This window comes from Schistocerca cancellata, chromosome 9, assembly GCF_023864275.1.
Source record: "Schistocerca cancellata isolate TAMUIC-IGC-003103 chromosome 9, iqSchCanc2.1, whole genome shotgun sequence".
NCBI classification, from domain to species: Eukaryota; Metazoa; Arthropoda; class Insecta; order Orthoptera; family Acrididae; genus Schistocerca; species Schistocerca cancellata.
The window spans coordinates 271136810-271163418 of NC_064634.1; the positions used below are offsets into that span (position 1 = coordinate 271136810).

Sequence of the window (26609 nt, forward strand, 5' to 3'; positions counted from 1 at the left end):
CAGAACCTGCATTCATCCGAAAAAATGACGTTTTGCCATTCGTGCACCCAGGTTTTTCGTTGAGTATACCATCGCAGGCGCTCCTGTCTGTGATGCAGCGTCAAAGGTAACCGCAGCCATGGTCTCGGAGCTGATAGTCCATGCTGCTGCAAACGTCGTCGAACTGTTCGTGCAGACGGCTGTTGTCTTGCAAACGTCCCCATCTTTTGACTCAGGGATCGAGACATGGCTGCACGATCCGTTACAGCCATGCGGATAAGATGCCTGTCATCTCGACTGCTAGTGATACGAGGCCGTTGGGATCCAGCACGGCGTTTCGTATTACTCTCCTGAACCCACCGATTCCGTATTCTGCTAACAGTCATTGGAACCCGACCAACGGGAGCAGCAATGTCGCGATACGATAAACCGCAATCGCGATAGGCTACAATCCGACCTTTATCAAAGTTGGAAACGTGATGGTACGCATTTCTCCTCCTTACACGAGGCATCACAACAAAGTTTCACCAGGCAACGGCGGTCAACTGCTGTTTGTGTATGAGAAATCGGTTGGAAACTTTCCTCATGTCAGCACGTTGTAGGTGTCGCCACCGGCGCCAACCTTGTGTGAATTCTCTGAAAAGCTAATCGTTTGCGCATCACAGCATCTTCTTCCTGTCGGTTAAATTTCGCGTTTGCAGCACATCTTCGTGGTGTAGCATTTTTAATGGGTAGTAATGTAGATAAATTACAAATACACGATGGATGTATAGCGGAATCAGTAGCGTAGTATATCGTTAAACTTTCGATCATCATTATTTATAAATAATACACGTCTTGTTTCTAATTACGTATTGTACGCGATGTTCTTGTTTTTATTTCAAATATAAATTCTTAGTTATCGATATCTTACGAAAGATTGTTTTACAGGTTGCTTAAAATAAAAGAACATAACAATTTAATTTTAGGACAAAAATAAAAAACCAAATACTCTTCATTTGGGCTATGTCCATTGTTTTGTACCACAGATGTAGCCTCACACGAACCAGAGTTACACGTATCGCAGAAACACGAAAAACAATCATTTTCACAGCATCGAGCACACCGTACAAATGCTGCATTTTTACGTTTGTCGCTGTATCATTACATTATAAACCCAACAGAACTGATCTGGAGCCAAGTTAACGGATTTGTCGCTTTCACGAGACTATTACGTTGCCAGATGTACTGAAACCAACGCACACAGCTTCTTCACACGTCACTGTCGAATGCTGGTGGTATATAGAACGGCACGTCGTAAAAGAAGAGGAGAAAATGCGGGGCCTGGGTAGCTTCGTGGATTGTGTTGTTGATCGACTCCTTATCAATGTAGTAGATGACAGTCCCAGAATTGAAACGTGTTTTTCGGCTTCGGATACGGAAGGAGCTTAGAGATTACGAGACGAGTTACTGTAAATACCTGCGTCGCGCGGGATTAGCATAGCGGTCTGAGGCGCTGCAGTCATGGACTGTGCGGCTGGTCCCGGCGGAGGTTCGAGTCCTCCCTCGGGCATGGGTGTGTGTGTTTGTCCTTAGGATAATTTAGGTTAAGTAGTGTGTAAGCTTAGGGACTGAATACCTTAGCAGTTAAGTCCCATAAGATTTCACACACATTTTTTTTTGTAAATACCTGCAGTGGCGTCGGTATTCAACAATACGGTGAGATCCCTGCAGTGTGCTTTTGCACCACACATAGATGGATCATAAAAATTATCCTGTGTTTGTTTGAGATTAGAATACTATGTCAGGTGAGAACGAAAGCTTTCCGTCTGGTCACCTACGAAACGTTTTGTCGATTCCTATTCTCTCTCAAAATTAAATGACATTCGAAGCTATATTGTTTCTCTGTTCGTGTCTTTCTACGTTTGAACTGCAACTGATCACAACATTGAAGGTTAGTTGGACCAGCCTGGCAAGTGCTGTCCAAGTTAAAACAGCCGGTAAAACTGTTGTCCCACATTATCGCTCTATGTGCGTGTAACAGAGCATAAAGCGTATCCTTATGATCGTACTTGACTGCACTGGGCAAAGCTTGGCTTCCGATTCACGTAAAACGAAACTCAACGAGACTAAACCAAACGCAAAAGAAAACATGGTGTAATGTTTACATCAGGTTTATTCTTATGATGAACACAGCATAGTCGTGTTTACAATCTAAGTTTTTGGCACGCTGTCGCACATCGACTGGCGCGTCAGATCATCTGATTTTAACCCCATGGAAAATCCGTGGGACCATTTTGAACGGCAGCTGAAACGTGGCAATCAGCACACTCGTAATAGGACAGCTCTAGGAGATCTAATCCCCAATGACCGGCATTAATTCATCGACAACAATGTTAAATAAACCAGTGAGAGGCTTTCAACTGCTTATGGCTTACCGGAACACACTTGCTCACATTACCAATACAGAAGCGTTATTAGCGTGAAGCGCCTTATGGCTGACTGTATGCTATGCTTATTTTGTCTTTAACGGATATTGCAGATTTAGTCAAAAGCAATGCTCCTGTTGAAATTCTCTTTCTAGCGCAGAATTTCCAACCCCTTGACATACATTAACAGAGTTATAGTAACGGATTCATTCGTTCCTCTATAAACTGTTTCCTTTTTTTCGCGTTCTGTAATCACAAGAGTAAGAAGGGACAGGAAGGAACTATCAAACTCCATATTAATAAGCAGAAAAAAAATTGAGTTTCTGATAAGCGCGAGGGTGACCGAGGCCCACAGGGAGATTAAGGTGCCTTCCCAGCTGTAGCTGAGAAAGTGTCCCCGATAAGCTCCGTAACGGCAGCTGTACGTCATCAGGGTCGGGGCAGGGGCCATCGCCTCAGTTCCTGGACTCTGTACGGGATTGTGCCACTGAGCGAGGACGAAGCGTCACTCTTTCGAAACAGCGCGTCGCCGTAGCTGTCACCACTTTCAAAGATCATAAACATATCCGCTGTCTGCCGTATCGCACACAGTGACTCCGACAGAGTGGCAACTGGGAACAGGTGCTTCTCAAACTGTGGGGTTTTCCAGATATAACATTACTCCTTTCCCGTCGTATCTTCCTCCCCAGTTTTACCGACATTCCCTCAATGTTGCTGCTTATACCTCTGAATACATTCTACGTTGTTGCTGCTGTTTTCAGTCTGAAGTGCCGTTTGAGGTAACTCTCCACTAGCACATCCCGTTCTGCAAGCATCTCTATTAGATTTCTTGTTTATTTTTGGTATTCGAGGAAAGTGATGTAAGCCCTATTTGCATTCGATGTGACATATTTCATATGTATTTACTGGACATTCCTCAAACAGTAGTTTTCGGTAGGGCTGAGCAAACGATACTAGAGTTCGAACTGGATCGAGATTTCCCGATACACCGCAGCGTCTGATACAGTATCGAGCTTGTTCGGACTATCACGTGACATTTGAGTCACGCGGCGCGTGTGCAAGGGATACGCAAGAAACTACGAACTTGCATAACAATAAACTATGACTGCATATCTTTACACTTTCGTGAAACAGTGGAGGAAACGGCATAAAATCCTACTACTGCACAAATTCTTACTGTGTTTAAACAAATCTGCAGTACGATGTCTCATGCAGTACCTACCGGTATACGAAAACATTTATGCCGGTGTTTCAGGAAAGGTAAAAAACTATTGCTTTAGTGAACCCAGCATAATATTATATTTTATTCCAGAATGAGATTTTCACTCTGCAGAGGAGTGTGCGCTGATATGAAACTTCCTGACAGATCAAGATTGCAGAAGAGCTTATGTGTGAGCTACCCTCTGTAATAAAAAAACGGAGTGAGCGGATCAACGAAAAACTTGAACGGTGCCATCAGATGTCCGCCCCTAACAAATTCAACGAGCAATATTGAACAAAATTAGATCAACAAAAAAGAAAGAAACAGTTGGTAGAGCACCTGATCGCGAAAGGCAAAAGTTCAGAGTTCGAGTCTCCGTCCGGCACACAGTTTTAATCTGCCAGTAAGTTTTTTATTTTATTATTAGAGCCAGTAATGATTAACCAAGTAGGTTGCAAATGAGCAATTCGATCCCTGATCACATATTAAGTAACAGAAACAACTTTACCAGGTGTTAATCAGTTTAAAAAAACAAGACGGCAACATTCAAACGAAACAATTAAGACAACTAAACGAGAAATAAACGCCGAACAAACGGAATGTATCGCAACAAAGAGACTACAGCTTTTATCACCAGAGTACTGAGGAATGACCGCCTTGGAAATAGTACGATCAGGCCTCACTATATCGCAGGACGAGCGTAAGCTTGAAAATTACACACAATCATGATTTTAAACTTTTATTTATTTACTTATTAGTTGCCATTGTTACGCGTGACCTGCACCTGGAAGATATTTTTTATTGTTAAAATCCTCAGTGTATTAAAAATGCTTTGTAAGACAGATCGTTGTGATAATACCAACAAAAGCCACTAGATCGCAGTCCGATCAAAACATCGAACAGAACCCGAGATTTCCCGAACTGTGACGTAAATTGTTCGAACAGATAGAGTCGTGTTCAAACACAGCCCTAGTTTTCGATAGCCGATGTATTACGCCACAGATGTTCTGACAAGAACTTCCCTTCGCACCGACCTCAGATTTAGCGGGAAGAGTACCCAGTGGACAGCCCCCGTCAAAAACAGAACTCAGATAGAGCATGAAAACAAGAAGGTGCACTGAACGAAGAAAAAAAAAAAAAAAAGGAACGGTGAACAGTGCAAGCACAAGAAGTGCAACATAGAGCAGAGCGAGAAAAACGTTGCGTCGTGGTTTCTACATCTACATCCATACTCCACAAGCCACCTGACGGTGTGTGGCAGAGGGTACCTTCAGTACCTCTATCGGTTCTCCCTTCTATTCCAGTCTCGTATTGTTCGTGGAAAGAAGGATTGTCGGTATGCCTCTGTGTGGGCTCTAATCTCTCTGATTTTATCCTCATGGTCTCTTCGCGAGATATACGTAGGAGGGAGCAATATACTGCTTGACTCTTCGGTGAAGGTATGTTCTCGAAACTTCAACAAAAGCCCGTACCGAGCTACTGAGCGTCTCTCCTGCAGAGTCTTCCACTGGAGTTTATCTATCATCTCTGTAACACTTTCGCGATTACTAAACGATCCTGTAACGAAGCGCGCTGCTCTCCGTTGGATCTTCTCTATGTCTTGTATCAACCCTATCTGGTACGGATCCCACACTGCTGAGCAGTATTCAAGCAGTGGGCGAACAAGCGTACTGTAACCTACTTCCTTTGTTTTCGGATTGCATTTCCTTAGGATTCTTCCAATGAATTTCAGTCTGGCATCTGCTTTACCGACGATCAACATTATATGATCATTCCATTTTAAATCACTCCTAATGCGTACTCCCAGATAATTTGTGGTATTAACTGCTTCCAGTTGCTGACCTGCTATTTTGTAGCCAAATGATAAAGGATCTATCTTTCTGTGTATTCGCAGCACATTACACTTGTCTACATTGAGATTCAATTGCCATTCCCTGAACCATGCGTCAATTCGCTGCAGATCCTCCTGCATTTCAGTACAATTTTCCATTGTTACAACCTCTCGATACACCACAGCATCATCTGCAAAAAGCCTCAGTGAACTTCCGATGTCATCCACCAGGTCATTTATGTATATTGTGAATAGCAACGGTCCTATGACACTCCCCTGCGGCACACCTGAAATCACTCTTACTTCGGAAGACTTCTCTCCATTGAGAATAACATGCTGCGTCCTGTTATCTAGGAACTTCTCAATCCAATCACACAATTGGTCTGATAGTCCATATGCTCTTACTTTGTTCATTAAACGACTGTGGGGAACTGTATCGAACGCCTTGCGGAAGTCAAGAAACACGGCATCTACCTGTGAACCCGTGTCTATGGCCCTCTGAGTCTCGTGGACGAATAGCGTGAGCTGGGTTTCACATGACCGTCTTTTTCGAAACCCATGCTGATTCCTACAGAGTAGATTTCTAGTCTCCAGAAAAGTCATTATACTCGAACACAATACGTGTTCCAAAATTCTACAACTGATCGACGTTAGAGATATAGGTCTATAGTTCTGCACATCTGTTCGACGTCCCTTCTTGAAAACGGGGATGACCTGTGCCCTTTTCCAATCTTTTGGAACGCTACGCTCTTCTAGAGACCTACGGTACACCGCTGCAAGAAGGGGGGTAAGTTCCTTCGCGTACTCTGTGTAAAATTGAACTGGTATCCCATCAGGTCCAGAGGCCTTTCCTCTTTTGAGCGATTTTAATTGTTTCTCTATCCCTCTGTCGTCCATTTCGATATCTACCATTTTGTCATCTGTGCGACAATCTAGAGAAGGAACTACAGTGCAATCTTCCTCTGTGAAACAACTTTGGAAAAAGACATTTAGTATTTTGCAAAGCTCACTCGCACCAGTCTTTTATTATTTTCCTCCGCGCTGTTCACTATATTCAAATTTGTGACTCTCGTGATGGCCGGCTGTTGTGGCCATGCGGTTCTAAGCGCTTCAGTCTGGAACCGCGTGACCGCTACGGTCGCAGGTTCGAATCCTGTTTCGGGTATGGATGTGTGTGATGTCCTTAGCTTAGTTAGGTTTAATTAGTTCTAAGTTCTAGGGGACTGATGACCTTAGAAGTTAAGTCCCATAGTGCTCAGAGCCATTTGAACCATTTTTTTGAACTGATGTGGTGTAACGTCCGTTTGCAATAGCGAGGTGTAGGGAAGGGACCTATAATGAAAGTTGATTCTGCACAGCTACTCTATTAGCAGCCAAAAAGAAGTGACTTTCGAATTAGAATCGCAAACGTTTGATGACAAGGCGGCAGGTCAACGGAATCCTCCACCAGAAAAAACGTCTGGTGTGTCATACACGGCGTTAGTGAAAGTACATACGTCATATGATAGGCATCTTTTATCGACGCACGTAATTGGTTCGCATTATGAGTGAGTGAGGTATGTCCCCTTGCTCGATTAAGTGTTGGTATAAATGTGAGTGTGATTACTCCCAAGGAAATGATGAAGACAAAATAGTGTGTCCCATAAGGTACAACGAAGGAACGCTACAGTTTCACGATCACACAGCTTCTCTGTTCTCTGACAAAGAAAATGTTTTTAACGTTTTTGAAGCTGCGTTCCGTATTGTTACCATATGGTGCATATTCTGTTGCCAAGACTGCCGAAAGAGAACAAACATGTCAAAGAACGAGCGGACAATTCTTAATGTTACAAAGGTGGCACTGGGGAGTTTTGAACAATGCTCGTCCGCTTTGCAGTCCAACGAAGTGACTTTTTTTCCACAGTTCAGTACATCTTCTTCCTGTTTTTATGCTTGATATGTGTTGTGTTCAGTTTTTGACGGGCTATCCATTGGGTCATCTTACCAATAAGTCTGAGGGGATTGCGATGGGAAGTTTCCCTCGTGAGTACAGGCACAGTGATCTTTGTTTGTCAGTAGCGTTGTTGTTTCAGTAAGCATTCTAAGCAAGTGAGATAGTCAGATGTTTGCTATGTTACTGAGCGGATGGAAATGGTCTGCAGAGCACAGAGATAAAGATATAGAGATGGATAGATTGTGAATTACGATTTAGTAAGCATTATTTGTACTAGTGAAGATTATCAGATAATGTTTCTGCATTGCTTGCTTGCGCGTAGTTATGATGTGTTTCGTTAACGAAAAATTTTGAATGCCATTTTTCTTTACTAGTTTGGGTTAGTCAGTTCATTTTCCAAACCAGAATAAGTAAAGATTTCCATTCACATAGCTTGCACTCCATTATCATTTGAGTGGTTAGTTTCGTATCGGAGAAATATTTCTTACAAAAATCAGTTTCGTAAAGATGACTATAATAGCCGTCTGAGTGGTCAGCGTGACAGACTGTCAATCCTAAGGGCCCGGGTTCGATTCCCGGCTGGGTCGGAGATTTTCTCTGCTCAGGGACTGGGTGTTGTGTTGTCCTAATCATCATCATTTCATCCCCATCGACGCGCAGGTCGCCGAAGTGGCGTCAAATCGAAAGACCTTCATCAGGCGAACGGTCTACCCGACGGGAGGCCCTCGCCACACGACATTTCATTACTATAATAGCCAGGCAATGCGTTTTTCTGTAATGCAGTTGTTTAAAGATTAGTTTTCCTTCAGGCATGTAGGAAGTTTGTTTCACCATCGTCTCCTCCCGATTTCTTATGTAGTATTTTCCCTCTTTTCCTGCTTTCTTTGAATGTGTTTTTCAATTTTATTCGGTCTCTCCACATTCGTTCCTTTTAATGTGTGTCAGGGCGCTGATGACCTCGATGTTGAGCGCCCATAAACCCCAACACACACACACTCGTCTCCTCCCGAAAGAATTTCGTATTTTATGATTGTATGCGTCGCTGCATCGCACTTGGCGGAACACAGTGGCTGAAGCTCAGTACTTGCACGTCCTTGCAGTGCACTTACGCTAGACTTTCCTTGTATTTAGCTTGCTTTCTGTTGCGCTTCATATTTTATGTTCATCACTTTGGGCAGTATTAAGTATCTGTTGTCAAAGGTAATTTCACAAAAAAATTAGTACGGGCAGTTACAGCACAGTATGGCACAGTGAAATCATTCATAGTTGGGTATCGCTTTTCAAAATTATTAGATTCAGTATATGTAAAGTACAGTTAAGATTACAATTCTTGTCAGTATTCTCAAAGGGCAGTGTTGCATTCACGTGTGTGTTACTCAATGTTTAGAAATTTAACAGTTAATTTTGAGTAAGTAAATTTACGGGGCATTTTATAGAAACATTTTGGTTATTTGTTCTTTCAAAATTCAATTGGTACTTCAAGTAATATTTTTACTCTGTTAGCTTTTGTGTTGGAATATGCATGTCACGCATTGTGACGTCATGCATTATAGTACTTGTACTGGAAGATTTGTTTAATGTTTCTTTCCTAATCACTTTCGGAAAGTTAATTAAAAATACCGTTACACAAGTTAAATTTGGGCGACTCACCTTATCAGATTGTGTTTTCGTAGTTACAGCCCTTTCATTGTTCAGGACAACCATATGGATACACGAGTTACAAGGAATAGCAGTTCACTTTCCTCCAGTTTCGGTTCACAAAAGTAAACATGAGAAAAGTTACATTTCTATTAATAGTGCAACCAACATAAACTTGAATCTGTTTGTTGTATCCACCCCGTGATTTCCCCACTACAATTTCTTCCTCTCACACTCCCCCCCCCCCCTCCCCCCATTACCAAATTAACTGGTCCTTGATGCCACAGGACTTTTCTGCCATCGATCCTTTGTTAGCTGAATTGAGCCATACATTTCTTTGGCGTTAGATTCTATTCAGCGCCTCCTCATTTGTTACCAGTTATCAACACAAAGCAACGAGAGATTTTGTGGTCACATTCCTGAGGACAGCGGCTATACTCCTGGATTACGTGTGTAAATGTATTTATTTAACTTCCTTCTTTCAACACAGTGCGAGAGAAACGAATGTGATACGTCAGCGAATGGCCTCAGTACAGGAGGAATGGAATAAGTATACCAAAAGTTAGTGCTTATAGGCACTGCCTTCAGAAGTAAAGGAAGAAAATCTGAGATACTTAGGGAGTATATGGAAAGTCTACTCAAGAGTAACTGCGCAGCTGCGTAATACGGTGAAAAAGACAAACGGAGAAGTAGAGCATTCTGCTGAACACCCAAAGTTTGGCATTGCATTGAGGGATCAAAGTTTGCAGCTATAAATAATGGATCTCTCTACGAAAAATATTTAATGAAATGGTCAGGAACTGCAAAGTTATTCCAAAGCTTGTGAAACGTGAGAGACGTCTTGGGGCAATAGACAAATATTTGTGCGATGCTCCAGTGGTCTGGTAGGAAAAATTCGTGCTGACAATTCTGGACAGAATAACAGATGATAATTTCCGTAAATATCATACGACCAGCTTCAAATCTTTTTCTTCCTATTTGTTCAACAGAATGACGTACAGAGCACACAGACAAAATTTTCATTTATTTCTGCTTCAGAAAAGAGGCAGATATGCACAGACATTCTCATTTTATGCTTGCTAAAACTCTTTAGAAAAACAAGGATAAACACGCAGGATACACGGCCTGCGACGGCTTTCTTTGTTGGACACTATTGTGGGCAGGGGCGCTGGTGTCTCGAAAGTTTCGAGTTGACGGAAGGTAGCAGCGATCCCAGCGCCACGAATGCTGCAGTTCGGAGACCGTACCGATATCACCACTGTGCGTGTATTGGTAACAGAAATGACACTTTTATCCTAAGACAATAACGACATTGAAAGAACCACAATTGCCGGCCGGAGTGGCCGTGCGGTTCTAGGCGCTAGTCTGGAGCCGAGCGACAGCTACGGTTGCAGGTTCGAATCCTGCCTCGGGCCGGGTTCCCGCGTTCGATTCCCGGCGGGGTCAGGGATTTTCTCTGCCTCGTGATGGCTGGGTGTTGTGTGCTGTCCTTAGGTTAGTTGGGTTTAAGTAGTTTTAAGTTCTAGGGGACTGATGACCATAGATGTTAAGTCCCATAGTGCTCAGAGCCATCTGAACCATCTGCCTCGGGCATGGGAGTGGGTGATGTTCTTAGGTTAGTTAGGTTTAATTAGTTCTAAGTTCTAGGCGACTGATGACCTCAGAAGTTAAGTCGCATAGTGCTCAGTGCCATTTTGAACCACAATTTATGGTGGGCCCCAAGGCATTATAAAAGGTGGGACGTGGTTTTTAATGGGACGTGTGATCACTATATTCAAAAAGATTTACACGTCAGTAAGTCCATACAACATTGTTTCTCCACGACATAGCCCTGGATCATCAAAAGAATCATATTCGACAATGTTCCTGGATGCATGACGCCCTACGAGGGTGCATCCAGAATGACATCTGACTGAAACTGCTCTAATCCGAGAAAAGCATGCGACTCACCCTTAGTTGCATCACGTCCCTATCCGCTTGTCAACATCGCAAACCGTGGCGCCGATGTGTGGACGTCAATACATGATAACGTACTGGTCGTCGGGCAACAAGATCACCCCCATGCCCTGCCACTGTGGACAGTGAGTCTTCGTGCCTTGAAGCCCTCTTAAATGTCGTTGCAACAGTCCTCGCTTTTTGATGTGGGTCCTTTCTTGCTTTTTGCACAACGTATCGGTCATCAGCTGGTGCAATTGACCTCCGACGACAATTTCCTCTCCTTCTGGTAGTAGTACCTGTGTTTCGGAACGCTCCACATGCAAGTGAAACAGTGGTGTGAGCAGTACCAAACTCTAGGGTTACACTCACCACACTTCGTCATTCTTCCAATTTTCCGATGAGTCTTCCCCGTGCGAGAGCATTCAGATGTTGTTTCCGGATCATGTTGCAATGAAGACCACCACCACCACCACCACCACCACCACCACAGTGCATCGCAACGTCTCGCTGATTGACACACACTGCCGTGTCCCGATCCTCAACCACCTCCTGTGGCGTCGCTATAGCCCATTTGGCCCGTGTGTCGTCCAGCTTCGTGTGCACAACAGGGAGACCGCACTTTCATTCCTTTCCACCGAACTGCTAATGTTTACTTCATCCATCTCGTCCCTGAGTTTTACACAGCAATGTATAATTTAATGAAATGTGATTGCATATGTAAGTATTTAAAGTCGGAGTATAGGGGTCCTTATTGACTGTTAAATTTACCACGTCTATTATTCAACTTATCATTAGATGATCTCTGGAAACGTGTCTGGAGCAGCATGTTCACCCTTGTATTGCCTAACAGGTATTCGTTCCGTGTGTCTGCGCAGAATCTCGTGATCCGGAACGACACGCAGACGTTCCAGTGGTGGGTGGATCCCCCGGTGCAGCCGCTGGTGCGAGTCTACATCTTCAACTACAGCAACGCGCTCGAGTTCGAAGCCGGGAATGCGGAGAAGCTGCGTGTCAACGAAGTGGGGCCTTTCGCGTTCAGGTAAGCTGACGACACATTCTAACTACTCAAATTTCCGTAGCCTGCATGCGTAATACACTACGTCCAAAATGAAAGCAGCATTGTTCCAACACTCTGGCGAACGTTTTCTTCTAGTTACTCTACAGCCTCAGGATTATTTACGGACAGTTTGGGTATATTTAATGCTCCTGCAGCTAAAAGCGCAAGCATAGATGCTTGGTGAAAGGCAGCTACACACCTTTACTAATTGGACAGTCTCCTGTGAACTCTTCGCGAATTTAAAACAGCTATAGACGAGACGTATCACATGTAGCTGCACCTTGCTGGAAAACTCAGTACTACCTTTAATTTTCCTTTAATAGAGAGTAGAAATTCTTGAAAATTTGAAGATGCACCTCTGTATCGACAGTAGTTGTAATACATTTCAGGCCGATAATTCGCCTGCCAGAAACCGCGCAGCAACTCTAATTTTCTTTCTTTAAACCGTGAAGAAGATCTGATGTACAATGTGTGGCTTTTCAATGACCCCCAGCGTCGATTAGTCATTCCATTCACATAGGTGCAAAGGTGAAACGCAGCTTCATCAGTCATAAAATACAGTAGCAGGTACAATTCGCCCTCCACAGTCTTTCTAAGAAAATATCCGCAATACCTAACCTTCTCTATCAGCTCGAAGTAATGCCTGAAAACATGTATCGTGATAGGGTTTCATGTGTAAGGATTTAGTACGTTTACCGCCATTCTGCTGAGAAAGCTGCCTGGCAGTTCATTTTCGTATTTGATGACAAACTACGGTTTTGAAATAATGAAATTCAGATTAATTGGAATAGATACAGATGTACGACCTCGGATGGCCTGAGTCGTGAGGCGACAGCTCGCGGGAAGTCTTGGTTCGAGTACTGGTCCCGCACAAAATTTCGCCTGTTACTTTAGGTAGTACATCTGTACATATGGCAGTTAATTTGTATTCAGACTAGCTTTTATTTCCTGCAAAATGCGTGCAATTAGCTCCGGAGTTAGAACTAAAGCTTGCGCTTACGCTTGACATTAGAGATATTGCCACTGAGCCATCACTTTATCAACTTCTGAACACTGATTTTTGTAGGAATACTGGAGCTCGGGAATTGTTTAAGGATAATTTCACGAGTCAAATGAACCACAGCAGATATAAGCTTTAACTATAGACGCGTAATCCAGGATTCGTTAGTCGAAAAACTGGAAGAACGAGGAAAATAAACTCGAAGTAGCTGAAAGCAACCAGCAACAAACGAAGCGGCGACAAAATAATAACCACGCCCGTTACGTGGTTGTAGATCAGGCGTGTGGGAAACTGTAAAATCACAACTTTGTTGCTGAGCGTTGGCGCTTTTATTTTGGACACTCTATAGGTAGGATACAGACGGATCAGGCGAGAAGAAAGTGAGCCTTCTTAGTATAACGCGGTTGTTGGTATTTATAGGAACAGGATCGAGGTCTGCGGAAACAGTACATCGAAGTTGCATCTACGGGCATACATTTAAAACAGGTTCGTAGAATGTATGTATGTATCGGTAAGAAATAGAGGTTATCGCACGTAGAAATAGAGAAATGGCATAAAGTGAGAAAGCAATGATATGGGAATAGGTGAAGAGTGTCTTTTGTCACCAGTATTCAGACTGGTTTGATGCGGCTTTTGTGTCCAACCTGTTCATCTCACGTCAGAGTAGCACTTGCACCCCAACTCCTCAGTTATTCGTCGGATATATTCCAATATATCTTCCACTACAATTGTTAAACTCTGTCTTAACGCCTATTTTGTCATCCTATCTTTCCTTGTCGTTGTTAACCATATGTTACTTTCTTCTCGTATTCTGTAGCGAATCTCTTCATTCTCTATCTTACCAGTCTACCTAATTCTCAACATCCTTTTATTGCACCACATACCCATCGCCTAGATTAAACAAATGGCTCTGAGCACTATGGGACTTAACTTCTAAGGTCATCAGTCCCCTAGAACTTACAGCTACTTAAACCTACTAACCTAAGGACATCACACACATCCATGCCCGAGGCAGCACTGGAACCTGCGACCGTAGCGGTCGCGCGGTTCCAGACTGTAGCGCCTAGAACCACTCGACCACCCCGGCCGGCATAGCCTAGATTCTCTTCTTTTCTAGTTCTCCCACAGTCCATGATTAATTTCCATACAATGCTGCGCTCCAAACGTACATTGTCTGAAATTTCTTCCTCAGATTAAGGCCGATTTTTTATATCACTAGATATCTTTTAAAAAGGAATGCCCTTATAGTCAGCGCTAATCTGCCTTCTGTCCTCCTCCGCTTCTTCCGCCATACTTTATTTAGCTTCTAAGACAGCACTTCATACACTTTTTGGTCACCAGTTTTCCTGTTAGTCTATCGCTGGTCTTATTTCTGTAACTCCTCATTATTTTATTCTTTTCTCGGTATAATTTCAAACTCTTTTCTGCGCTCATTAGACTGGTAATTCCATTCAGCACGTCCTACAATAATTTTTCTTAACCTTGCCTGAGGATAGGTGTTGTTGTTGTTGTCTTCAGTCCTGAAACTGGTTTGATGCAGCTCTCCATGCTACTCTATCCTGTGGAAGCTTCATCTCCCAGTACCTACTGCAACCTACATCCTTCTGAATCTGTTTAGTATATTCATCTCTTGATCTCCCTCTACGGTTTTTACCCTCCACACTGCTCGCCAATACTAAATTGGTGATCACTTGATGCCTCAGAACATGTCCTACCAACCAATCCCTTCTTTCAGTCAAGTTGTGCCACAAACTTCTCTTCTCCCCAATCCTATTCAATACCTCCTCATTAGTTATATGATCTACCCATCTAATCTTCAGCATTCTTCTGTAGCACCACATTTCGAAAGCTTCTATTCTCTTCTTGTCCAAACTAGTTATCGTCCATGTTTCACTTTCATACATGGCTACGCTCCATACAAATACTTTCAGAAACGACTTCCTGACACTTAAATCTATACTCGATGTTAACAAGTTTCTCTTCTTCAGAAACGCTTTCCTTGCCATTGCCAGTCTACATTTTATATCCTCTCTACTTCGACCATCATCAGTTATTTTGCTCCCCAGATAGCAAAACTCCTTTACTACTAAGTATCTCATTTCCTAATCTAATTCCCTCGGCATTACTCGACTTAACTCGACTACATTCCATTTCCTCGTTTTGCTTTTGTTGATTTTCCATCTTATATCCTCCCTTCAAGACACTATCCATTCCGTTCGACTGCTCTTCCAAGTCATTTGCTGTCTCTGACAGAATTACAATGTCATCGGCGAACCTAAAAAGTTTTTAATTCTTCTCCATGGATTTTAATACCTACTCCGAAATTTTCTTTTGTTTCCTTCACTGCTTGCTCAATATACAGATTGAATAACGTCGGGGATAAGCTACAAAGCCAGTCTCACTCCCTTCCCAACCACTGCTTCCCTTTCATGCCCCTCGACTCTTATAACTGCCATCTGGTTTCTGTACAAATTGTAAATAGCCTTTGGCTCCCTGTATTTTACCCCTGCCACCTTCAGAATTTGAGAGCGTTCCAGTCAACATTGTCAAAAACTTTCTCTAAGTCTACAAATGCTAGAAACGTAGGTTTGCCTTTCCTTAATCTATTTTATAACATAAGTCGTAGGGTCAGTATTGCCTCACGTGTTCAAATATTTCTACGGAATCCAAACTGATCTTCCCCGAGGTCGGCTTCTACCAGTTTTTCCATTCGTCTGTAAAGAATTCGTGTTAGTGTTTTGCATCCGTGACTTATTAAACTGATTGGTCGGTAATTTTCACATCTGTCAGCACCTGCTTTCTTTGGGATTGGAATTATTATATTCTTCTTGAAGTCTGAGGATATTTCGCCTGTCTCATACATCTTGCTCACCAGATGGTAGAGTTTTGTTAGGACTGGCTCTCCCAAGGCTGTCAGTAGTTCCAATGGAATGTTGTCTACTCCCGGGGCCTTGTTTCGACTCAGGTCTTTCAGTGCTCTGTCAAACTCTTCACGCAGTATCATATCTCCGATTTCATCTTCATCTACATCCTCTTCCATTTCCATAATATTGTCCTGAAGTACATTGCCCTTGTATAGACCCTCTATATACTCCTTCCACCTTTCTGCTTTCCCTTCTTTGCTTAGAACTGGGTTTCCATCTGGGCTCTTGATATTCATGCAAGTCGTTCTCTTTTCTCAAAAGGTCTCTTTAATTTTCCTGTAGGCAGTATCTATCTTACCCCTAGTGAGATAAGCCTCTTCATCCTTACATTTGTCCTCTAGCCATCCCTGCTTAGCCATTTTGCACTTCCTGTCGATCTCATTTTTGAGACGTTTGTATTCCTTTTTGCCTGCTTCATTTACTTCATTTTTATATTTTCTCGTTTCATCAATTAAATTCAATATTTCTTCTGTTACCCAAGGATTTCTACTAGCCCTCGTCTTTTTACCTACTAGATCCTCTGCTGCCTTCACTACTTCATCTCTCAAAGCTACCCATTCTTCTTCTACTGTATTTCTTTCCCCCATTTCTGTCAATTGTTCCCTTATGCTCTCCCTGAAACTCTGTACAACCACTGGTTTAGCCAGCCCTAATGATCACGAACCCTCGCCATGTTTGGCTCGTGGAACCCAACTCGGCCAGAAGTTAGTGTGTAACAAGACTCATCCGACCAAATTAATTTCTTCCATTGCTCCATAGTCCATGTTTCATAGTTCAGGCACGACGTTTTCTGTTACGAGCTTTTGGATCACTGATGAGTGGTTCTGCAGTTCCAGCCCACCCCGCAATTCCCAGTTTAATGGAGGTCAAGTCATGTTGTTTTTGTGCTGACAGATTTCCTGAGTGCGACATTCAGTTCTGGATTGAGTTTTGCAGCTGTCGTCTGCTTCATTTTCGTCACAGTCCTCTTCAACGACCGTCCGTCACAATCATTCAACACACGATTTCGTCTGTGTTATGTATTGGCGAATTTTGTTCCTCTTTCCCGCTACGTGATATAAACCTTAGAAGTATTAACAATTCGCCCACGTTGGAAGTTATTGGGTTTAGACATATTGCTCCCACAACCACACAGAGAACGATTCTGACCACGACTGACACCTGGAACGTGTTCAGTTCATTCCACATGCGCCGTTCGCGGTCAAATACAAAAGTGCAAACTGCAGGCTTTGCTAGCATCTGCATTTATGTCCAAGCAAGCATCTCTCACGATGTTTCCATATTTTTGTCCGACACTTCTACCTACCGAAAGAGGATCATAGTCCAAGAAGAAACTCAATGTCAATGAAACCACCATCAGCCTAATCATGGAAATTAAATTACCTTTAGATCACCGCAATCCATTACAATGATTATCGGTTTCGGTCTGTACACAGTATGGGCCTACGCGAGTTGAACATATTATAAAATTATACATTGTCGTGTCGGAAGTGAGCTCTGGAAGCTGGAGAGATCTGTAGAAACTGAATGAGAGTCCCTAACCGTTCTTTCCACCAACCTGTCGTCTTCTAAAGTTGTGTCCCCAGCGCAGAAAACAGCTCGGCGGTTGTGAGATCTTCTTCGGCGGAGACTGTTATAATCTGATCTCGAACTTGAACTTGGGTTTGCGCTTTTTTTTTTTGGTGGGATGGCACTTGCCCAGGTTAGTCTCTGTATCTACAGAGGGGAAGATCTGTAGCACTGATACGCTGGTAGGCGGCACCTCTCATTAATGTATCCTGTTTATTTATATTCTAAAATATCACTTTTTACACTGTCTTTTACAAAACCCGACATAGCTCTCTTAACAGTATGGTAACTTTTCTGACAACTTCCGAGTACGACATGTCCGTCGGAAACGGAGATACACGTCCGGCTCTGAAGAACGCTCGAAACAGAGTGGCCAGCGCAGCCGATGTGCTTAGTCACCCGGGCGCGCCAAAGCGCCCCCGAGGTGTACGAAGCACTTCGCTTGCAATATCGTTACTCTTACGTTTCTCACAACTAGTGAAATTTAATAAACAAATCCGGTAGTCTCGTAGGGAAACCACGAGAGATTATCATACTGAAAAGTGGGTTAATTACAATGAAAAGTACATAAATAATTAATAAGAGAAATTAGGCGTTTTGGCGCCCGACGCCCGAATGTGCCGACCAATCAGAAGAAAGTTCAGTACAATTAGCGGACTCCCCCACGGGAATGGTACATACTGTACCATCTCCTGCTTGTACCGCACTCCACTTTTGTACCATATGCTACTTCACGTGTATCAAACTGCACCAAGGCGAACTTCTAGCAAGATAAAATACTGGCGGCCACATCCACGAATATCGCCATATCATGAATGTGACTGCTTACTGTGTGTGACGCACTGAACTCACAGGAGTGGTGTCCGCCGCTCGTGGTCTCGCGGTAGCGTTCTCGCTTCCCGAGCACGGGGTTCCGGGTTCGATTCCCGGCGGGGTCAGGGATTTTCATCTGCCTCGAGATGACTGGGTGTTTGTGTTGTCCTCATCATTTCATCATCATCCAGGAAAGTGGTGAAATTGGACTGAGCAAAGATTGGGTAATTGTACGGGCGCTGATAACCATGCAGTTGAGCGCCCCACAAACCAAACATCATCACAGGAGTGGTGTGTGTAGATCATATCGTGTGCAGATCGAAACTATTGATCAACGTGATCAATTCCGATGAAATGGACGGCAAGGAATTTAAATAAAGAATTTAGTGGCAGATGAAAGTAAATATTGCGCTAGTAGTATTACCCGAGAAAAAGGAAACAAGAAGCTGCGGTTAAGGACAGTTCAGTACACTAATGGACGATGGAGCCAATGTAGTCACAAGATAACGTCACTATATAACTTAAACAATAGCTGATCCTTCGCGGAAAGAACGGCAAGGAGTACCCATTGACTTCACACGCTCCTGTACTGTGGATCCTCGATCATTTGATATTCAGCCGCTCGCCTGCATTGTCTCCACGTGCTTCACACGTGCGCGGCATTAATATCTCCCTTCGCTTTGCTTGCATCGCCTTCAGTCCGTGCGATCGCCAACACAGTATTCGATGTGAAGTCTTGAGACTATCAACAAATCGTTTGCCTGGATTAAATTTCTTGTCAGCGTCCACGAGTCTATTGACACTGCTACAACCTATGGAGCAGTGTCCTTTGTATGTAAATGGTGTAAAAATGTAAAATTTACTATTTAATTACAGTTGTAGACCCAATACTTCTAGCACAACTATTTGTAAAAAGACATGTACGTGTACACAAATGTGTACGCAGAGTCTAAAAGACGAAATGTGAACAGCTTATCTAAATGTTTCGTAATTTCATGAACACATGGACATGAATTTTTTTGCATATTACGCTACAAACACTTCTGTTTTTGTTTTCGTTTCTAATAGAAAATTGGCAAAACCAATGCCCGAGCAGTGCCGGGTTGTCAGCTAGTTAAGTATAGAAACTGCTCGGTATAACTTGCACGGCGCAGTTAAACAAACTACATTTACGAAATAATTGTAATTTATTCGGTCGAAAATGAATGTTGTGCAGCTCGTCTTTCCTGCCGCAGTCACAACCCGTGCAACTAAGTCTCCTTCCGACTGTGTAGGTATCTCGAAGGCAGTCCTCACATAGCTCCACAAATCTCGAAGCCCTAGAGAAAGTGATCAACCATAATCAGTGCTCCGCTCTAAAATTTAATTCACGACTTGAGATAGTTTATTATGCAGCATTCACTTTTAAAGACATCTGTTCGATTTGGTTGATCAGAATCCAGTGATATTTCAATGATGTGTAACATTACTCAGAGTATATGATGTTCAGTACGGGAAGGAAAGGTCTGCAATGGTATTTTTATTTTACTGTCACCTTTCGCATGAAGTAGATTAATCACGGCATTAGTCCAGTTTTGGAGACTTTTTTCCTTTCACAGACTTTTTATAAATGATTTCGTAAATTCTTTTTACATTACCTTGCATCCAATGTTTATAATTATTGCACCCCCACGCATCATTCCTTTTTTTATCATGTCTATTCGCCACAAGACTAATCAAGCCAAAAACTTGAAAACTAAAGGACTCTTCTTTCCTGAGAAAGTAAAGAGGTTGACGATTTTGAAGTGTAGGGGATCTGCGCTACAAGAGCATAAAATTCCTGCTGTTTCACTGATATGTCTTTCCCTCGCCGGGTTATGTAAAACCGTCACAGAAACAAGTTTTATGGCGAGACATGTCGGTTTGATGACAATCTCCGCATTCCTTCATCGCACTGATAATTGCTCCACTAATTACGAGCACATGCGACATACTGTTGAAGGCTACTCGAAGCAAGTACTGCTGGCGTGGAATCTGAACATTCCGTTACTACGTTGTTTTATCCGTTGTTATCTTTTGTCTCGAAAATACTCATTGTCCGAAAGCGTAACAGAAAATACCGTCCCTATTTTGACTTCAGTACATTCAACTCAGAATTTTATCTAAATCTTGATTAAATAAAATGCGATCCACGTGCCGTGGCCTCCGTTTATACACTGAAGAGCCAAAGAAACTGGTACACCTGAGTGATACCGTTTAACGCCCCTGTGAGAACGCAGAAGTGCCGCAACACGACGTGGCATGAACACGAATAATGTGTGAAGTAATGCTCGAGGGAATTGACACCATGAGTCCTGCAGGGCTGTCCATAAATCCGTAAGAGTACGAGAGGGCGGAGATCTCTTCTGAACAGAACGTTGCAAGGGCATCCCAGATATGCTCACTAATGATCATGCCTGGGGAGTTTGTGGCCAGCGAAAGTGTTTAAACTCAGAACAGTGTTCCTGGAGCCACTCTGTAGAAATTCTGGACGTGTGGGGTGTCGCGTTGTCCTCCTGGAATTGCCCAACTCCTTCGAAATGCGGAATGGACATGAATGGATGCAGGTGATCAGACTGGATGCTTACGTACGTGTCACCTGTCAGAGTCGTATCTAGACGTATCAGGAGTCCCTTATCACTCCTACTACACACGCCCCATACCATTGCAGATCCTCTACCAGCTTCAACAGTCCCCTGCCGACATGCAGGGTCCATGGATTCATAAGGTTGTCTGCATACCCGTACACGCCTATCCGCTTGACATAATTTGAAATGAGACTCGCTTGATCAGGCAACATGTTTCCAGTCATCAACAGTCCGTCGGTGTTGACGGCCCAGGCGAGGCGTAAAACTTTGTCGTGTAGTCGCCGAGGGTACACGAGTGGGCCTTCGGCTCAGAAAACCCATACCGACGATGTTTCGCTGAATAGTTCGCACGCTGACGCTTGTTGATGGCCCAGCATTGAAATCTGCAGCAATTTGCGTAAGAGTTGAACTTATTTCACGTTGAATGACTTTCTTCAGTCGTCGTTGGCCCTGTTCTTGCACGATTTTTTTCCGACTGGAGGGGTGTCGGAGATTTGGTGTTTTACTTGATTCCTGATATTCAAGGCACACTCGTGAAATGGTCGTACGAGAGAATCCCCAATTCACCGCTATCTCGGAGATGTCCCATCGCTCGTGCGTCGACTGTAACACCACGTCCAAAGTTACTTAAATCTTGATAACCTGCATTATAGCAGCAGTACCCGATCTAACAACTGCGCCAGACACTTGCCTTATATAGGCGTTGCCGACTGTAGCGCCGTATTCTGCCTGTTTACATACCTCTGTATTTGAATACGGATGCCTATATCAGTTTCTTCGGCGCTTCAATGTAACATTGTAAACGGGACAAATTCAATAATTCGTCTAGCTACCCCGACCATTTGCTGGCAATTTTTAGTTGTCGGGTGTACTGTAAGGAAGACGGCGATATGCGCCAGTACACCCGGCAACTTAAGAATGTCAACGATATTCTGTTTGAACCGCTTTCAGGATCTCATGAAAAGAAAGAATAACAGTATAGCTCGTGTAAGGGCTAGTTAGAGAACATTTTTCCACGCAATCAATATGTCATTTAATTGTACCGTCAAATTCCCGTGTCCCCCTTATACTTCCACTCCTGTCAGTTTTTGCCACTAATTATGGTAGGTCTCTGTATGCACTTCTTTCGCCGTCCCTCTCTGCTTGACCCTTAAACTGGCTCTGCACATGTCAACGCACGCAGTACACTCCTCGCAAAAATAGCCTAGGAGCGTGTTAAACATGAGACAGGCGTCTGCGCAGTTTCCGCTACGTTATGCTTTGTTGACGTAGCGAGACAGGTGAAAATCTGCTTTTACGACGCTTCAGCCTGGCCTCTTACTAAGTCTATTTCCCCACTATTTTAGCGGAAGTGTTTACTGCGGACATTGCCTTGTACTAGATCGCAGTGTTCCTCTCTTCACGAGATATCGATTGCAGTTCTGAAGGTGCACCGTTCCACTGAAAAAATTTTGTTGTGGTTTCTCTTTGTGAACACCAGTGAAATAGAAAAAGATATTTGTCCCTTTCCGTACTATTATTGGCCAAGAACGATATTGTACGTCTTGAAATTATCGCGAAATATTGAAGGCAGCAATCTGATGCATGCGTGGAACATGTCATACATCGACTTGAAATGAACTGCGTAATCACCTTCCTGTTGATCACAATTGTACGTAAAGAGGAAAGAAAGAGGATGAAGACAGCGAAAAAAGCCTATGTTAAATGAACCATTTTTTTGTCGTAAATATATTTGTGGAATCACCAGTTACTATGGAAAATCACTTAGGAACAATTTGTTTTTGGTAGCGCCTCCTGTTATACTGACGAACTTCTAAATATAAATGAGACTATATATGCTTTTTGAGCGCTCAAAACGCAAAGCATGCTGCTCAGAAAACGTGGTTAAAACGTGGAACAGTGGCTCATCGGGTGGTCCCCTGTTCGATATGTCGGAGGAATAAAACGTTGCGAATAGGGTTTCTAATTAGAAATTATGAAATACTGGTCTGTTCTATCCTCGGAGCTTGGAGGTGGGGTCCACGTGCCATCGTATATTAAAGGGCCATTGAGTGGCATGTCGTAAATTACTATTGCGTACCCGTTTCTATTCCTCAGGTCACAGCGCCATCTGTGGCGAAAGGAAAAAATGTCAGACAAAACTTACGTATATTTTGCCGTTGAATCTTACTCTACAATAAAAAGCGGTGTTCCTATTGAAGATTTAAAAGTTGTCCTCCTCCCCCTCCAACCACCCCCGGGATGGTATGGGGTATCGAGTGTAATATCATTGGATGACTCCCCTCCGAGGCAAACAAATCGGAATTATAACTTTTTTTTTAATCCAATGTGTAGATTGCAGGCAGAACATTTGATGTCAGATACAAGGAACGCATGAGAGCCTGGAAGTGTGGTACAAATTGCTCTGCATGAGCAGAACACCTAAGAGAACAATCACAAACCAACCCCTAGAGAATACGGCATGAAAATAGTTACAATCAGCAATAAAAACACCTCCTAACCTACAAGAAGATTACCACATACAGAAAAGCAAAGCAGAAAAGAAAATCCTGTTGAATCATAAAGTTCACATCCCAAACAAATCATTGTTTACTCTAACAGATAAAATAATAGAGTAGCACTCCAACACAATATTATGATAATAATAGTAATATAATAATAATAATGATAATAATAGTAATATAATAATACCACTCAACCCCTTTCAACTCACTTGTCCATGAATCACTACATAAAACATTTGAACCAAAACTCAAATCAGCTAAACACCAAAACTCAGCCACTGTCTGACAGTTATTACATTCATATTCAATATTCTAAAACTCGCACTGAATAACCGTAAACAGACCAAATAGGATGAGATATAAAGCGAGCTTACAGTTAAGTCTTTACATCACAGATTTCGATCAAATACGTGCAACTAGTGACTCGAGATTAATACTGCGCCACAACAACAAGGGAAAACAATTCGAATTCTGAAGAAAAAATTTGAAACATAAAAACGTACTTATTTTCGTAAATGAAGTTATAATGCGACCTTCAACATGTGACAAGATGAGAGGAAACGCAGGTGCCAACCAATAAATGCGATCACTTATTTGCATAAAAAACGAGGCGTAAACTGTTCTATAATCCACAAAGAACACACATCAAAAATCATTCTAGATGCCACTGAAGATGCCTTAAAGTAAAAAAGGTGAAACGCGTCTGGGAGTGAAACGTCCCCTTTGAACAATTTTACATGTGAAACGTCCACTTAGAACAATTATACAAGCCTGTGCTTAACCTGACACACAATATTATTTAGCGCAACGCAATCTGACTTTCAATAACCACTACAAAACAATGGCCCTGACTAACTTTAACCTATACCTTTTACAAATCACTTACCTCACAAAAATCTTCGCTACTCAAGCTACTGCAAAACAGCGAGCGCCACTACTGCCAGCTAAATAAAAGATTCAAACTACTGAAGGCACTAACTACTGATAGGGATAGTTAGCAAATGAAAGATATTAATAGAGAACAAACAATGTATTTACCTTAATATTCATAATTGACATTCAGTCTCACAGATTATCAAAACTCCACCATCTCTCTCCCCACGTCCACCACTGCTGGCGGCTCACCTCCAACTGCCCAGCGCTACGCGCTGTTCGCATCCAGCTATAGCAGTTCATGACAACAATGGCAGACAACAATGCAAACTAGCCACATACTGCACACCGCACAGCCAGTGATTTTCATACAGAGTGCTATGTAACGTTGCCAATAAAAAACATAAACAGCAAACTTACATAAAGAAAACATAAACAGCCTACTTACATAGCCCCCATGCTCCCCACAAAAATTTTTACAAATGGTGTTGGGCACTGGCCAATACAGATTTGACAAAAATTTTTCACAATTACAGTAACAAAGATATAAAATGCACACACTTATTTATACAATGTTGGTCAACAGCTAAAATTTTCTCACAGTGCATAAAGACAGTCCAGATTGTTCATCATAATAGTAATTACAGTTTTTGTTTTTTCACAAAGTCTCATTAGTTAAAAAAATTTGCACACAGAAGTAGTGGATTTCCATGCAGTCTTGAAGAAGTAGTGTTGTCCTTCCAACGGAAAGACAGTGCTGACTCTTGACATGCTGACAGGTAATGGGCCACAACAGAGCAAACCCACAGCAGAGTCATTCGACATTTTGAAGAAGATTGGTAGGTAGGTCATCACAGAGCAGACCCACTGCAGTCCAGGTAGAGAGTATTGGTGGGCCACCAGAGGTGCAGACCCACTGTAGTCCTTGTAGAAATAATGGTATTGGTGAGTCAGCAAAGGTGTAGACCCACTGTAGTACTTGTAGAAATAATGGTATTGGTGGGTCATCAGAGATGCAGACCCACTGTAGTCCTTGTAGAGATGGCCAGCAGCCATCTGTTGCGACTGTGCAGGTGCACAATCACCATTGAAGAGTCTTGCGGATAATAGAGCAAGTCCATAACCACCACTTGTGCACTCACAAAGTTTTTGGAATTGTCCTTAGAACCAGCAATGCTGTTATCCAGTCCCTTGCTGAATTAGTAACACACGTGCAAACACTATCAGTCCCTATTTCTCACATATTGTCCATATAGTATGACCAACAGAAAAGTGTGCAGTGAAATGAATGCTTACAAGTTGCTTAATTGGATTAATTGGCGTGAATTACAGTTATATAACATAAGAATACAATAACAAAGGTACAAAAAACATCATTAAAAACATAACAATACAGATAATATTTGTAGTAATAGGGCTTTACAAAAGAATAGAAATAAACATATACATCAGTGTTACAGGAATGATGACATGAGTACAAAAATAAAAGATCAGAATCACTTTTGAAACGTCAACTTCATACATGAGCATTAAAACAAAACAGAATAAATAATGTCTAAGCATCTTTACAAAGAAAATAACATATTATTAGAAAAAGTCTACAACATAGCTCTCATCAGCTAAACACATAAAGACAGGAAAAACACAAATACACAAGGGCACACAAACATATAGTGGGATAACACCAAAAGGAAAGGACAACACACAATTACATATTTGGAAAAAGCAGCAAAGAGGAAAGGACAGGGTTTGTTTTACTGCAGTATTTTGCTTGGAGATCTCCCTTCATTCCATAGATCGTTCGTCTTATTTCAACCTCTGCTTCCACCAAAAAAATCCTATCTAAGCATGCTTTCTGTATTTATATGTTCACACATTGCTTACCTCATCATTTATTTCCAAGAAAATCCTACCTATACCTCGTTCCTGTATTCTATTCATATTTCTTTCAAAATAATTATTTCTGATTGTACAATACTCATTGGGGCCCAAATCTCTCTTCGCAATGCATTCTTTACCTATTCTCCATAGTCAGTTTCTTATATAGTCTACCCCCTCTTAAGCTAACTTAAATCTACTGAGCTCAGATATATATACCAAGGGACGAGGCAATGCAGCATCACAAAACACAGTTAATATAAACAGCAATGAAAAAAAAACGCAGATTTGCGAAGCAAGCAGCATTAAGAAATTAGCAAAAGTCAAATTCAATACCACTATGCCTGGCAAACAGCAGCAACTTATACCTAGACATGACATAGCTCAAGCAGAAAAAATATTACAGTAAAAACAACAATGCAGACAAGGGAAATGCATATTCACATCTTAATGTCTA

General features: G+C 42.4%; 1 protein-coding gene across 1 annotated transcript in view; it reads left to right on the plus strand.

Moving 5' to 3' along the window:
• LOC126100562 (lysosome membrane protein 2-like) overlaps positions 1-26609 on the plus strand; it is a 454514-nt gene that overhangs the window by 274104 nt on the left and 153801 nt on the right. The window contains exon 3 of the mRNA XM_049911179.1: positions 11804-11967. Coding sequence (XP_049767136.1) covers positions 11804-11967 — 164 coding nt within the window. The remainder of the gene's footprint in view (positions 1-11803; positions 11968-26609) is intronic.